This window comes from Spodoptera frugiperda, chromosome 6, assembly GCF_023101765.2.
Source record: "Spodoptera frugiperda isolate SF20-4 chromosome 6, AGI-APGP_CSIRO_Sfru_2.0, whole genome shotgun sequence".
In the NCBI taxonomy this organism is placed as follows: Eukaryota; Metazoa; Arthropoda; class Insecta; order Lepidoptera; family Noctuidae; genus Spodoptera; species Spodoptera frugiperda.
The window spans coordinates 6,467,796-6,481,451 of NC_064217.1; the positions used below are offsets into that span (position 1 = coordinate 6,467,796).

A 13,656-nucleotide genomic window follows, 5' to 3' on the forward strand; every position below is an offset into this window, starting at 1 on the left:
AATGTAAGACTACGTAGTTGTTTACATGATCTTTTACAGTCATAGTGTTATTTATTGTGTATTGTGTACAGTAATTGCAGTTGCGCAATTAATGTACATAATGTAATAAAAGCATTGATTCTCGTACAGAGATAAATAGTAACACAGTCACATCTATTTGTATAAAATCCGTTCAATGTGTGCAATTAACTAACCTATTTATAAAACTAATAAAGTCCAGTGTTTCATGCATAGTTATAATTAATTTTGTAGTATGGATTTTCTAGCCACACTCGTACTTATTTCATTAATATTTTTGTTTTGTTATAATTCATCTTTCCTCATTAATTTATTGCTTAAAATTAATTTATTGCCTATTCTTCGCGCATACGTACTGATTAAGGGCCCCGCACATGTCTTGAAACTAGTCGAGTAACCTCGTCGAACAGTTACATGGCAAAGTCATTCAATCTTGTTTATGTATTGTTGGGTATTTCAATTTGGATAAAATCATGTTTTACGATAAGATCTACTCACTTACTTACTTTGTTGATGATTTTAGGTGCTGTTACCACCGCTAAGCAGTAACAAGCTCAGGACCTCGTCATACCAACTGCCTGCCACACACGCCAGTAAACATTTTAATATGCCATCCGTCTAAATTGATTTAGTTCCATGAAATAATAAAGTTAGATAAAATAGTTTATGTTCAGCTGAACTAGCGAAACAAATGCACTGAAACTACTGCTGATTGTTCGAGCTACAAGCCATGCTCGTACCGTCTAACATACAACCTATTTTACTGAAAACATAAATGTGATCGAATGCGATAGCTGTATTTCCTGGCATATTTTAAGAACAATTTCGTTTCTCTGTTTAAACTACGGATTAATCCATTTGTCAGTCAACGTGATCCGAAGTTCAAACGAAGGGAACCACAACGTTTATTTGATTCGTATTCGAACCAAGCTTTGATTTATGTAATGAGCCATTGTTTTATCGATTTAAAAATAGTTTCTTTTTGTTTACGGAAAATCAGCATTCTTCCTACTTAAACGGCAAATAAATTACAAGCCAAAAATGTTGTTTGAAGCGTATAATTTTGTGATTTACATGGACATTGCTCTTTGTTTTAATTTTAAAATGTATTTTTCTTTGTCTCGTCACTCTAGCTGAAAGTGAGTCATGGTGCGACGGAACGCAGGAAAATTTCTTTAGAGTGAAGTTTTGTTTCGAATAGTGGAAATGTCGCCTTTTATCGTGGTTATAAGATGGAAACTGTTTTACGATATTAAATTTTCATCCGCATTTTCAATCAGTTGTTTCAATGTGTGCGCATGTGTGTGTGTAGACTCATTCGCAACGGTGAGTCGTTGTGTGCATGACCGATAGGCCGGTCGTTGACCCTCTTATCAGGCTACCTACGTGCGCCTCTGTTGCATTGAAAGATCGTTTCCACACCTAGGCAGCTAGACATTTACATAATGTAGGCACCAACTAGCTGTACCTACCTAAACTGCGGAGATTTTCCTACGTGCTAATCGAAACGTAGGTAGGTAGCTGTTGATCGAATTTATTTTCGTGTTATCAGTCAACTTTCGCCTTGTTGGAATTTAGATAGATAATCATAGACTTGGTATGTTATGTAGGTACTTAGGTAGATAACATTACATAACATCGCGCCTTCACGTCTAGAAGGGGTCTGCAGAGGAGCAGTGCACGAATGAGTTTTTTTATGGAATAAGTGGCAAACGAGCAGACGGGTCACCTAATGGTAAGCGATCAGCGCTGCCCATGGATACCCGCAACACCAGTGGAGTCACAGGTGCGTTGCCGGTTTTTGAAGCCGGTAGTTTGAGTTCGAAATGTACCTAACTCATACTCACTTTCAAACAACCACTCACCAGCTTTGTTTTGTTTGAGTTCCACTTATAGTTTGTATTGAGTTTTGAGCACAATAAATACGGAAGACTGATTCGATAACCAAGAAACGTCGCGTCGTATTGAAATACGAATTGAATTAAAAAACTTACAAAATCACTAACTTCGTAATCTTGAGATTATGACAGCAACCTAGATATTTTACCTGTGTAAATGTTTATGGAAATATTCTCTTTCTACACACTAAAATAGAACCTAAGAGCATTACACTGTATTGTTGGTGGCTCTAAGAGTAATGTTGGGTGAGGCGAGAGGGAGTGTCAGACTCTTACTGACTAAAAACCACCCCGTTCCTTCTCACGCCTTGAGTTGGAGCCCCGGTTAACCTGTTACTTTGTCCGCACTGTAGCACTTACACCTACAACTTGCAACAATATCTACGATTTGATGCCTAGATGCAGAAAGATCTATATAATGGAACTTCTCTTTAAAATAATGGGTGGTGAAATATCTATAACAAGGTATAAAAAATGTAGAGGATATCATGTTGTCATGTCAGCTAATATTTTATTAGTACTTTTAATAGTTTTAATATAATGTTTTACTTTATACCGAAGTGCGAAGGTAGTAATACAATACATAAGTACCTATCTACCCGTGTATCTACCAGTGTCACGGTAGCTCAATCTCGTTATTGTTATGGGACACTGAATACGAATATTATGGAAGAAAACATGTAAGTAGATATTAAATACCTCGCACAGTAGAGTTACTATGTCTCTGTTTGATCAAGTGTCGACTTATCAGCACAGTGGCCCGCTGTGCTCCAGTCAGCAATCAACGGCTCTTTGTGACCACGGTGGCAACCCTACCGGATGCAAAACGTGCTACTAAAATAACAACAATATTGTACATGTCGTGACATGTCATCGAGCCCTTGTTTATCCTTCCATCATTTAAGATTCCACCATTATCTACTTCCTGATTTACCATAATTTGCTGTTTAACGGACGAACTGACACAACAAAGGTAGTAGTTGTTGCCTATCATAACTTATACGTCTCAAAACAGTTCCGCTTCATATTTTATACAAATCATGCTTTGTGACAAAGAATTTTATTATTGAAGGTAGAGGAAAATAATAAAAAATGATCTTTAGTTGAGACTTGTAGCGACATCTATGAATAATCAGTGTTATTAACAAGAATTATGTTGTGTCGGTGTTACTAGTTCAATGATAAATGATGTAGCAGTATTTTAAATGTAGCAAAAATAATATAATTTCTGATCCAATTTTAATTTGGTTAAACTAGATTAATATTAGAATAATTTAATTTAATTTTTATGGCATATTAATTTAGGTTACTGGTAACTCATAATTGCAAAATGTCAATCACAAAACTGATTAGTCCGTTCCATTATACGAGAAGTAGTTTGAAATTTATAATAAACAATGTTCTGTTACCGCTAAAGTATACGGCAAAAATTAATCTGTATGATTAAATATTTATATATGTACTAAAATAATTATGTTGTGAGTTATTAACGAACTGTAGATGTAAAATAAATAAAGTGAAATTTGACTTGAAACGGAACGTTAATGTCAAATAATTTTACTTACCGAAAATCAAAACAATCCTACTTTACGATACATGACGACAAATAAAATTCAAGTTTATCTATTCAAGGTCAGATATATGTATTTTAATCAGTTGGCTTTGCCCCCTTCACGCCTAAGGGCCGCTCACAGATCTGGCTGTTATCTTTAACACGATAAAATAAAAAAAAAACAGCCATGGCCTCTGCAATGCTGAAGTTATTGAAAACTGAAGTGAGTTTCATTTTTATTTTTATTCATTAGACATTATTAATTCAACATGTGTATTATAAAGCTGCACGTTGTGCGCAGTCACGTTATCGGCTTATAAATATTTAAACAAGAACTGCTCTGACCGGTATCATAAATTATGGGAATTGAATTACACTACTACATACATTCCAGTACTAATTCTTAGTTAAAAATAAAACTACACTTATATGAACGTGTCGGTCTTAAGATTTTGTGTAAGATAGTTGTTTTTCTTAGATAAGAAATTACTAGTGCTATTGGTGCTATAGCCAGTTACATGAAGCCACATTTTTTCATAATTATATGATTTAATTATATCCTTAAATTCCTCAACTTCAAAAGGCCGGCAACACTCTTGTAATGCCTCTGGAGTTTCAAGTATCCATGGGCGGCGGCGATTGCTTACCATTAGGTGATTGGTCAGATACAGACAGATTTGGACAGATAGAAAAAAATTCATTAAAATATTTCTATAACAGTAAACATCTCCATCCAAAGAATATCGTAAAAGATTTCCTTTTCCCTTTTTCTGTCAATAAGTAGCTGTTTTATAGACAAACAAAGGAGGTTTATACATTCACATGATTTGGTATTTAAACTGGCTACATTATTTATAAGTTATAGAGATATGCTGCTGCGCAGTTGAATGTTGATGTTCTAGTTTCAACATGTCACATTTATTCACTTTTGAAAATTTCATTGAGTTTACACAATACCGATGTGAGAATAGGCTATTAGAATAAGGAATCATCATGTCTACAGTGATAGATTACTATACTGAAAAATACAGGAGGAACTTACTTTAGGGATTAGCAATACAACTGATGTAATATACAAGTCCAAAAGAATTTGAACTAAGTTTGTCTGATAAATTTCAACCAAAAATTTAATATTTTTTACAAGTGATGAGTTTATGCGCAATTGAGCATACCACACAGATTTATTTAAGAAATGTCACAGTCATATTTTATCACTAAGGTTACTTCTGCAAGTTTAACCCGCTCTGCTCGGCTCCTATAGATCATGGTCTATAATCATCCTTAACAAATGGACTATCCAACACAAAAAGAATTGTTCAAATCAGTACAATGGTTTAGGCATAAAGAAAAAACAGAGATGTTACAAGTTACTTTCGTATTTACATAATTTTGCACCCAATGCTTAGCTTCTATTGGTCTTGGTGAAATGTTTTATAGCCTTCCTTGTAAAATGTATCCAATACAAAAATAATTATTCATATTGGACCAGTAGTTCCATTCACATAAGCAAACAAACAAACTCTTCAGCTTTATACATTAGTGATAAAGTTGAACAATGTCAGTAACAGTCCAAAGTATAGTTCAATCAATTAACTTATCTTTTTCAGCAATGCAAAGACTTTTTGGAACTTAATTACATATACATAAAGTTGTTTGTTCTGTGATCGTGATGTGGTGAGCAGTATCATCAAATAACTATAATTATGTTTGTAATGAAATTAAAGTTAAAGATAAAGGAATTATGGTAGAAATTATACCATAATTAGTATAATTGTATCTCTTATCAAGTAGGTAATTGTTATGTAATGGGTTTTCTATTTCTTTCTGTTTAAATTAATTAAGATGCTTGTATGTAGTGACAAAAAGAAGCTTTATTAGTTTGTTTTGATGCTGTCAACAATTATATAGAATTTTAAAAGTTAAATAGAGGTTTGCTTTATAAGGTTTTAGTAAGGTAGATAGATAGTTTGAAATGATCCCTGCAAATGAAAAAAACATGTTCAGTAGTGTAGTTTATGTAGTCTTAGTATATACATATAATTAATGATGTATACCACAAAGCTGTTCATTGACGGACAGTTTGTGGAATCTAAGACTAACAACTGGATTGAGCTCACAAACCCAGCCACCAATGAAGTTATTGGCAGGTAAGTCACATAGCTATAATAAGTTTAGAATAGGTAGGTAGAGAGCATCCTAAACGGACATATAGCTGTTCATTGATTGGACGATATATTAAAGAAGGACAAATTAAAACTACCTTTAACTGAGCATGCATGAAAAGACTGATGACTGTTGATGAAGCGAAAGAGGTGTACAAGAATCATAGCAATTGGCGTTTAGAATAGGTAGGTCTGCCTACCTCTATGGGAGACAGGCTGTGAGGTCTATGTATGCCCTATGAACGTAAGTTTAGAGTTATAACTCTTCATGTGATTAACAGATTGTTGGTATGTGTCTGTCTGTGAATTTGTATGTTTGTTAATGCACTTACAGCACACGAGAATATACTAGTGACAGGGGAAACTGGAGCGAACTGGTTTAAAACGAATTATATATCATTGACATAGTATCTAACACTGCCTATTGTAGTCATTGTATACTTCTATAGATTCCATTGCATTCATGCATTTAGTCTTTCAAGCACCTGTTAATACAATAACAATTTCATTATCATAGTTACAGTTATTTTTTTGTTTATTTCTTTGAAAATGTTGTATAATGCAGATGGAACATTAAATCAATATGCATATTTTGTCATGCATGTTTGGCAGGCATACTTGCAATCAATTTTGAGTGTTACAAGAGAAGCAATTGTAGCCAATTTATTTTCATTGGTGTGAATGACATAGTCAATTTGGTCAATATTTATTCTTTGTGTTAGATCTTACCAAACGCAATGATTTTTAACTCGAAAGAAATATTATCATTGTGTAAATAGCTTTGTTGTTTGGCAGTAATTAGCATATTCGTTATAGTTATTACAGGTTGCTTAAACATTAATGGTCTTTTTGTAGTGAGTGTGTTGCTAACCACATTCTAAATTATTGACCATACAGTAATCTGTAGATATTCTTTTAGTGGCTACTAGTTAGATTATACAGCCTAGCGACACACCTTAATCAAAATTTTATTCAGTATTTTATCACACATAAGTATACCAAATCTGGCCTCATGCTGACTTGATTACTGATAACACTACTTTTGGTTATCTCATATTTATTTGCCTTCATATATAACTTATACGATTGGTTTTTATTTATCTAGCATGCTTATGTAATATAATAAAACAAAGTCAGAGGCAAAATGTGTTACATAATGTTCTTTCATTTTTGGGGGTGTGGCAAAACGCTTTTTGTGAAAAACTAAGGTAAATTGTTTGAGCCTCATACAAACCCTCTTTGTATGTAATATTTTAAGCCTCAGACCTATACCAAATATAAAACTATATCATATTAAGTAAATATCATAGAAATGGTATCTATTTTTATTACTCTAGAGCCTATACCACTCGACTACAATATTTTTGAAGTATGACGTATTTTTTATCATACCTACCGATAAGAGACAGGTTAAAAAGATCAGACAAAAAATGCATACCTTATCTGCATGAGAATAATGACGAAAATTAATAAGCAATTTGTGTGATTATTTAAAGGGTACCTGAAGCCACTAAGGACGAATTGAACGCTGCTTTGGAGTCAGCTAAGAAGGCCTACAAATCATGGAGCCAAAGCACTATTATGACCAGACAACAACTGATGTTCAGGTATGTATTGTACTCCAAAGGCTTTATGAGAAAATAGCTTGTATGGAAGTAATTATAAGTACGTTTTTTCTGTGATGAAATGTGACTATCTAATGTCCATTTTTGAATACTATCCTATTCGGCCTTTCATGTATTATTGTTTGATAGGCTTCTTTGGAAATCTTTATATTAGATACAACAACATTTTTCAACAGGAATTGCGTTACAAAACAGTTTTCTTTTCAATATAGTAAAGCTGGTATATCCTTAGCAATGACAAATAAAGTTTTCATCAAATTTTCACAGATTCGCTCGTCTGTTGAGAGAGAACCAGAGTAAGCTCGCTGCCAAGATCACAGAGGAACAAGGCAAGACTCTCGCTGATGCTGAAGGAGATGTTCTCAGAGGCATCCGTAAGTAAACCTTATTCATATAGAAAAGTAGACACCCTGAGGCTATTATGTGTCATTAATTCGTATGTCTGGAACGTGGATCCACGCGAGATACAATGTGTTTTCTTTTGTTGTCTTATATACGGCATACGGGAAGTTAATCTTTCTTTAAACTTAATCCACAGAGTCAGTGGAGAACAGCTGCAGCATCACAACCCTTCAGTTGGGCGACTGCATCCAGAACATCGCCAAAGACATGGACACACACAGCTACAAAGTGCCTTTGGGTGTTGTTGGAGGTCAGTACTTATAAATGAATCATCATAATCTTCAGAATCGTCATCATTTGCATCGTCAACATTGATGTTTTTCACAACAGATTAAATACGTCCCTCTTTAGATTATAATACTTACCATATTTACCGCGAGCTAATCATACTAGATGTTTTTTTCTCGCTTGTTTCACATTGAGCAATGCAGGTTATCAAAATTTTATAGGAGATCTGCTGTCCATTTGTCCGTAGTCGTAGTTTCAGGATATACCCGGGTGAAACAAAAGTCAAGTTCAGTAAAAATAACTATCTAATATTTTTGTTTACGCTGCGCTCGACCCACGCACCTCGAATACACAGTGAATTGCCAGATCAATTACGCAAATTGAACATTTATTTTGGAGTAGAGAACGCATTTATAATCTGTGCTACTCGAGTATTTTATTTATGTAATGTCCTTTGTATCTCCTTGGATTCAATCTCGAATAATGATCGTTACAAAGACTTTATAGAACCATTATTTTTGTAAATGAATGCTTATTTTCCCTCGATGAACAAAATCTCCTTCATTTAATTAATTTCAAAATGAAGCGAAAAGGTATTTCGGTTACAGAAATGATGTTTATTCTTGTTCCTCTTGCTTCTATTTTAAGATATTTGAGGCTTTAGGTTGGCATAATTTGTTTTCTTTTTTCATTCTCTCTTATCAGACACTTGCGATTGCATATAAATCACAACATAAAATAATTTTTGGATACATTCTTTAAAGAAATCGAGTTGATCAAGTTAAATAAAATACAAAGTTAAAATTTAAAAATATAATAATGTACAATGAACTGATAATACAGTGATTTTAGATTCACATTATGTGATACACATAGTTATCTTATTACTTAGGTAATGAATGATAACTGATATAGTTGCCATGAAAAACACAATAACATTATATCACAAACAAGATAACGTAACACGTGATTATTTTATATGTAGATGTTAAGACATTACGTAGTTTTTAATAAATAAATAATATTAGGTTGTATAACTATTGCGCTAAGACTATGTCGGGCGAATATGACTATCACCATACATGTATCTTAAAGGGTATTTCTTATGTAAAGGCCTTTTTGGTGCTTACGAAAACTAAAATGTAAACTATAACGCTAGGTATCTAATATTTTCAACGATGTATTTTATTAAATTATACATATAGACAAAATCCACTTCTACTATCAATTATGATTTTTATACAACGTGTAACAAAATACCCATATACATCAAGAAGCCCTGATGAATACAGGTTGAATAGAGTCTCTATACGAAGTTTCAGCTTAAAATACGTTTAAAAAAAAATTTGTACCAAATACTTGGTATCGCATGGTACTTCGTTTTAAATCATACAAACGTGTCACAACACTACAGGGATCACTCGCTAATATTACGAAACATTTATTCTGTCAATCTGATCGTCTAGTACCTGTCTACCTAATTTTGAATCACGCGGCGGCGCGATTTGAAAAATTCATAACTTGGTACCATGAAAAAAATTGTTTAAAAACCCTTACCGTATCGTTTGTTATGTTATCTAGAAGCTGTGTATTTGATATGTATACCCCCTTTTTGTTACACGTTGTATAGCTTATTTTAAGACCTTATTGAGTATCTACCTGTAACCCATTTAAAGAAAAATAAGATAAAAGTAAAAATATAAAAAAAAAAAACTCATGAATGCATCTTGTACTTATTACTTATTTCGATGGTCTGATGTATCCTTACGTCATAGTTACACAATTTATCTTGTTTGCTAACTTGATAAAGATGAAAACATGTTTTATTATGATGTTGTATTATTATTATGTCACTTTTACTCATACTCGTACGTAACTATATGTTTTGCATATAGTAATAATTAAATACTAATTCAGGGTCGTACTATGATTGCGTGAGTATCTAAAATATTATAAGTATAGAGATAGTATCTAAAATATAAGAAGAATTAATCTCGTACTTTTGGATTAAAAATATAAAATGATTATTTTTATTACTAACTAAACATAATTGTTTTATTTCGTAAACATAAACATAATTTATTACATATACTTATATGTGAGTATAACAAATTATGGTGAAAAGTGTAAACCGTTTAATATGTGCACTTCTGCCTACCTATTCGAGGCGTTAAGTTGTTGTAATACAGTATAACATAGTTTTTAAATAAATGTGTTATTTGTCAGGTGTCGCCGCCTTCAACTTCCCCGTGATGATTCCCCTGTGGATGTTCCCTCCGGCACTGGCGACCGGTAACACCTGCATCATCAAGCCTTCGGAGCAGGACCCTGGCGCGACTGTCATGATGATGGAGCTCCTCAACGAGGCTGGAGCACCTCCTGGTGTTGTTAACGTAAGTACTCCTAAAATACTAAAAACGGATGGAGAATATCCAGAACTGCATGTATTGAAATGAAAGAAAAAAGTAAAGTTTTCATAATTTATCGGGTTACATAGATTGTGGGGCCACTGTAGTCTTTAAAATACCAATAGATCACCTTTTGCCTGATATTGTATTTCCACAAATGTTTAGAACCTTAGTAAATTAATCCGACCTCCGACAAGACCTTTTTGCTCACTAGGGCCAACCAAAAAAACCTTTTTATTAACTTTAATTTCACTTAAACGTGACTACTAATAAACTGATATCTTAATAAATGAGTAAAACTCAAAGCTTTCTATTCAATTAATTAATACTTATATATTCATAATATACTAATTGACGATGTCGTTCGTTACAGGTAATCCACGGTACTCACGACTCGGTGAACTTCATCTGTGACCACCCTGACATCAAGGCAGTTTCCTTCGTCGGTGGTGACGCCGCCGGCAAACATATCTACACTAGAGCTTCTGCTAACGGTTAGTTCATTAATAAGTGTGTAGAATGTTTAGAAACCAATACAATGTTCAGAAATGGTTTTTTATTAGTAAAATGTAGGTACTGATTTAACTTACATTTGATGGTTATATGAAGATCTATGCCATAGTTACTGTTAGGAGCACTAATTAGAACCTGAAAATGTCTGTTCAAACTTCATTGTCTGTTTACGCTACAGACAGACCGCTTACTGCGATGTTATGACAACTCCCCTCAAGGAGGTCTTATCTTGTTCAGCAGTAGAGACAAAACTATTCTTGAGAGGGTCTTAAAATTGAGTGGCGTTATGAGTATTTGAACACCAATCTATTTTATCTATACTTTACAAAATGCTAAAAGAGAATAACCCCTTCTAATCGTTCCAGGTAAGCGCGTCCAGAGCAACATGGGCGCGAAGAACCACGGCGTGATAATGCCGGACGCCAACAAGGAGCACACGCTCAACCAGCTGGCCGGCGCCGCCTTCGGGGCCGCCGGACAGCGCTGCATGGCGCTCAGCACTGCTGTGTTTGTTGGTATGTATATCCTGGTACTACAATAGGGATGATGACAGGGTATGAAAATTAAAAATCTAATTAGTCCGTCATTTAGGTAATGAAAAAATATTAGACACGTTTTTTTTTTATTTTGTCGTATAACATAACAATACTTAGATAAAACGAATCAAAGTTTTGGAGTGGGAGCAAATACGTTATTTTTAAGTATAAAATGTACCTTGAAGTCATGTCACGCGCGCACCGTCACCGATTGCGTAAGGAAATAAAAAATACGTGTCTAATATTTTTAAATAATCTACAAGATGGACATTAATCCTATCGGTCATCTTCCTTATTACTAGCACTTTCTATCAATTGTATTCTCATCTGTGTCGCCATCTCTGCTATAAGGCCATCTTTTCTCTACTCACCCTATACAATGTGAGTCTTTAGAAAGTGCACATATAGTGCATGCACAGTAACGCGGAGGCTGAAATTGTGCCCCTATTATTAAATGCTATTATTATAGCTGGCGAAAAGCTGCTATGTACTTACTTCGTTCGCTTGGTGATCAATCTAATACCGAATACCGGAAAAGCCTACTTTCGCGGTTTTTAAAAGTAAAAATCAGAGTCCACCACATCTTTCCAGTTGCATGCTGGCTCAGAGCAAAATGTAGGAACGGGGTGATTTTTAGTCAGTAAGAGTCTGGCACTTCATCACACCTCACCCAAGACGATTGTACTGTGTCCCAATCGTAGAACTCATCTGTTGAAACACCACTGTAATAAATATATTTGTCCACAGGTGAGGCCAAGGAATGGATCCCTGACCTGGTGGCCCGCGCCAAGGCACTGAAGGTGAACGCAGGACACGTGCCAGCCACTGATGTCGGCCCCGTCATCTCCCCCAAGGCTAAGGAAAGGATCCACAGGCTTATTGAATCAGGTGAGATTAATGTGGATTCAACAAAGAAGATTAAATTGCAACATGAAAGACAAATTAGTAAAAGTTTGGGATTAGGAATTGTGCCCGCGGCTTACCACTCGACCAACGCGATAGTTGGAAAAATGTATGATGATTTACGGAATTTTAGCCGCTTTTAATGTAAATATCTGGATCGACGTTTTTGATAATAATTCCATATAACTAAAGTCAAAAACTGATCTTAATCCAAACTCACACTTCTTTTATGGCCAATATTAAAAATCTGTTATTAATTATTATGAATATACTGATTATTAACAAACAAATGTAGGCAAAGGTTACTCTACCGAATTACAGCAGCTGTGTTGTTATTTATAGTATATAACAACAGTTAAAATAAACAGGAAAATATAATATGTATGTACTTATTTTAAAGTTAATGCATGTGTAGAATTATTACAATAGGAAAGTATCGTCGCTAGAAACCAAAGTGGTTGCTATTTAGACTTCTGAACAATGGGTTTCAGATTTAATTTTAATTTTCCTATTTTCGTAACCCTCTGTAACGTGATACTCATAACAGAAAAACAAATAAAAGCATACTTTTAAGGGTTAAGTCACATCACTACAGGAATATTTAAATTAGGCATACCACACACTGAAGATAACTTGTAATTCTTTTTAAGTGAACATTTTCTAATCCAAATCAATTTTGACAGGCGTGAAGGAGGGAGCTAAGTTGGCTCTCGATGGCCGCGGCATCGTAGTACCGGGCTTCGAAAAGGGCAACTTCGTCGGCCCCACCGTCATCACAGACGTACAAACTCACATGGAGTGCTACAAAGAAGAAATCTTCGGACCTGTCATCGTATGCCTCTTCGTCGACACCTTAGACCAGGCAATCCAAATGATTAACTCAAACCCCTACGGTAACGGAACAGCTATCTTCACAACCAATGGTGCCACCGCTAGGAAATTCGCCAACGAAATCGATGTCGGTCAAGTCGGTGTAAACGTTCCCATCCCAGTACCTCTCTCCATGTTCTCGTTCACCGGCTCCCGAGGCAGTTTCCTAGGCACCAACCACTTCTGCGGCAAACAAGGCATTGACTTCTTCACTGAACTGAAAACTGTAGTCTCTTTCTGGAGACAAAGTGATGTTTCCCACGCCAAGTCCGCAGTAGCCATGCCCACACAACAGTAGAGTATAAGATATAAAGTGTATGTATATTTTTATAACTGTTTACAATCAAAGTATATATTTTATTGTTACGCCATAATCTAATGTAAGTCTTCCATAACTATATCTTGGAAAATGTTTATTTTTATATTTTTATAAAAATCTAATTAAATATTTCTTGTTTAAAAAACTGTATATATTTTATTTTACACTAATTTTAAATCAACCGCGTCTTATGCGCGTGCGCATGATATGGTATAAGATGGG

At 34.6% G+C, this 13,656-nt stretch overlaps 1 protein-coding gene across 1 annotated transcript; it reads left to right on the top strand.

Moving 5' to 3' along the window:
- Positions 1 to 5,475: 5,475 nt before the first annotated feature.
- LOC118267546 (probable methylmalonate-semialdehyde dehydrogenase [acylating], mitochondrial) lies at positions 5,476 to 13,579 on the top strand. The gene is made up of 9 exons (XM_050694405.1): positions 5,476 to 5,615; positions 7,127 to 7,237; positions 7,523 to 7,629; positions 7,794 to 7,907; positions 10,112 to 10,278; positions 10,667 to 10,787; positions 11,172 to 11,321; positions 12,090 to 12,230; positions 12,929 to 13,579. The coding sequence occupies exons 1-9, from the start codon at positions 5,512 to 5,514 to the stop codon at positions 13,411 to 13,413; spliced, it is 1,500 nt and encodes a 499-aa protein (XP_050550362.1). The 5' UTR covers positions 5,476 to 5,511; the 3' UTR covers positions 13,414 to 13,579.
- Positions 13,580 to 13,656: the final 77 nt, after the last annotated feature.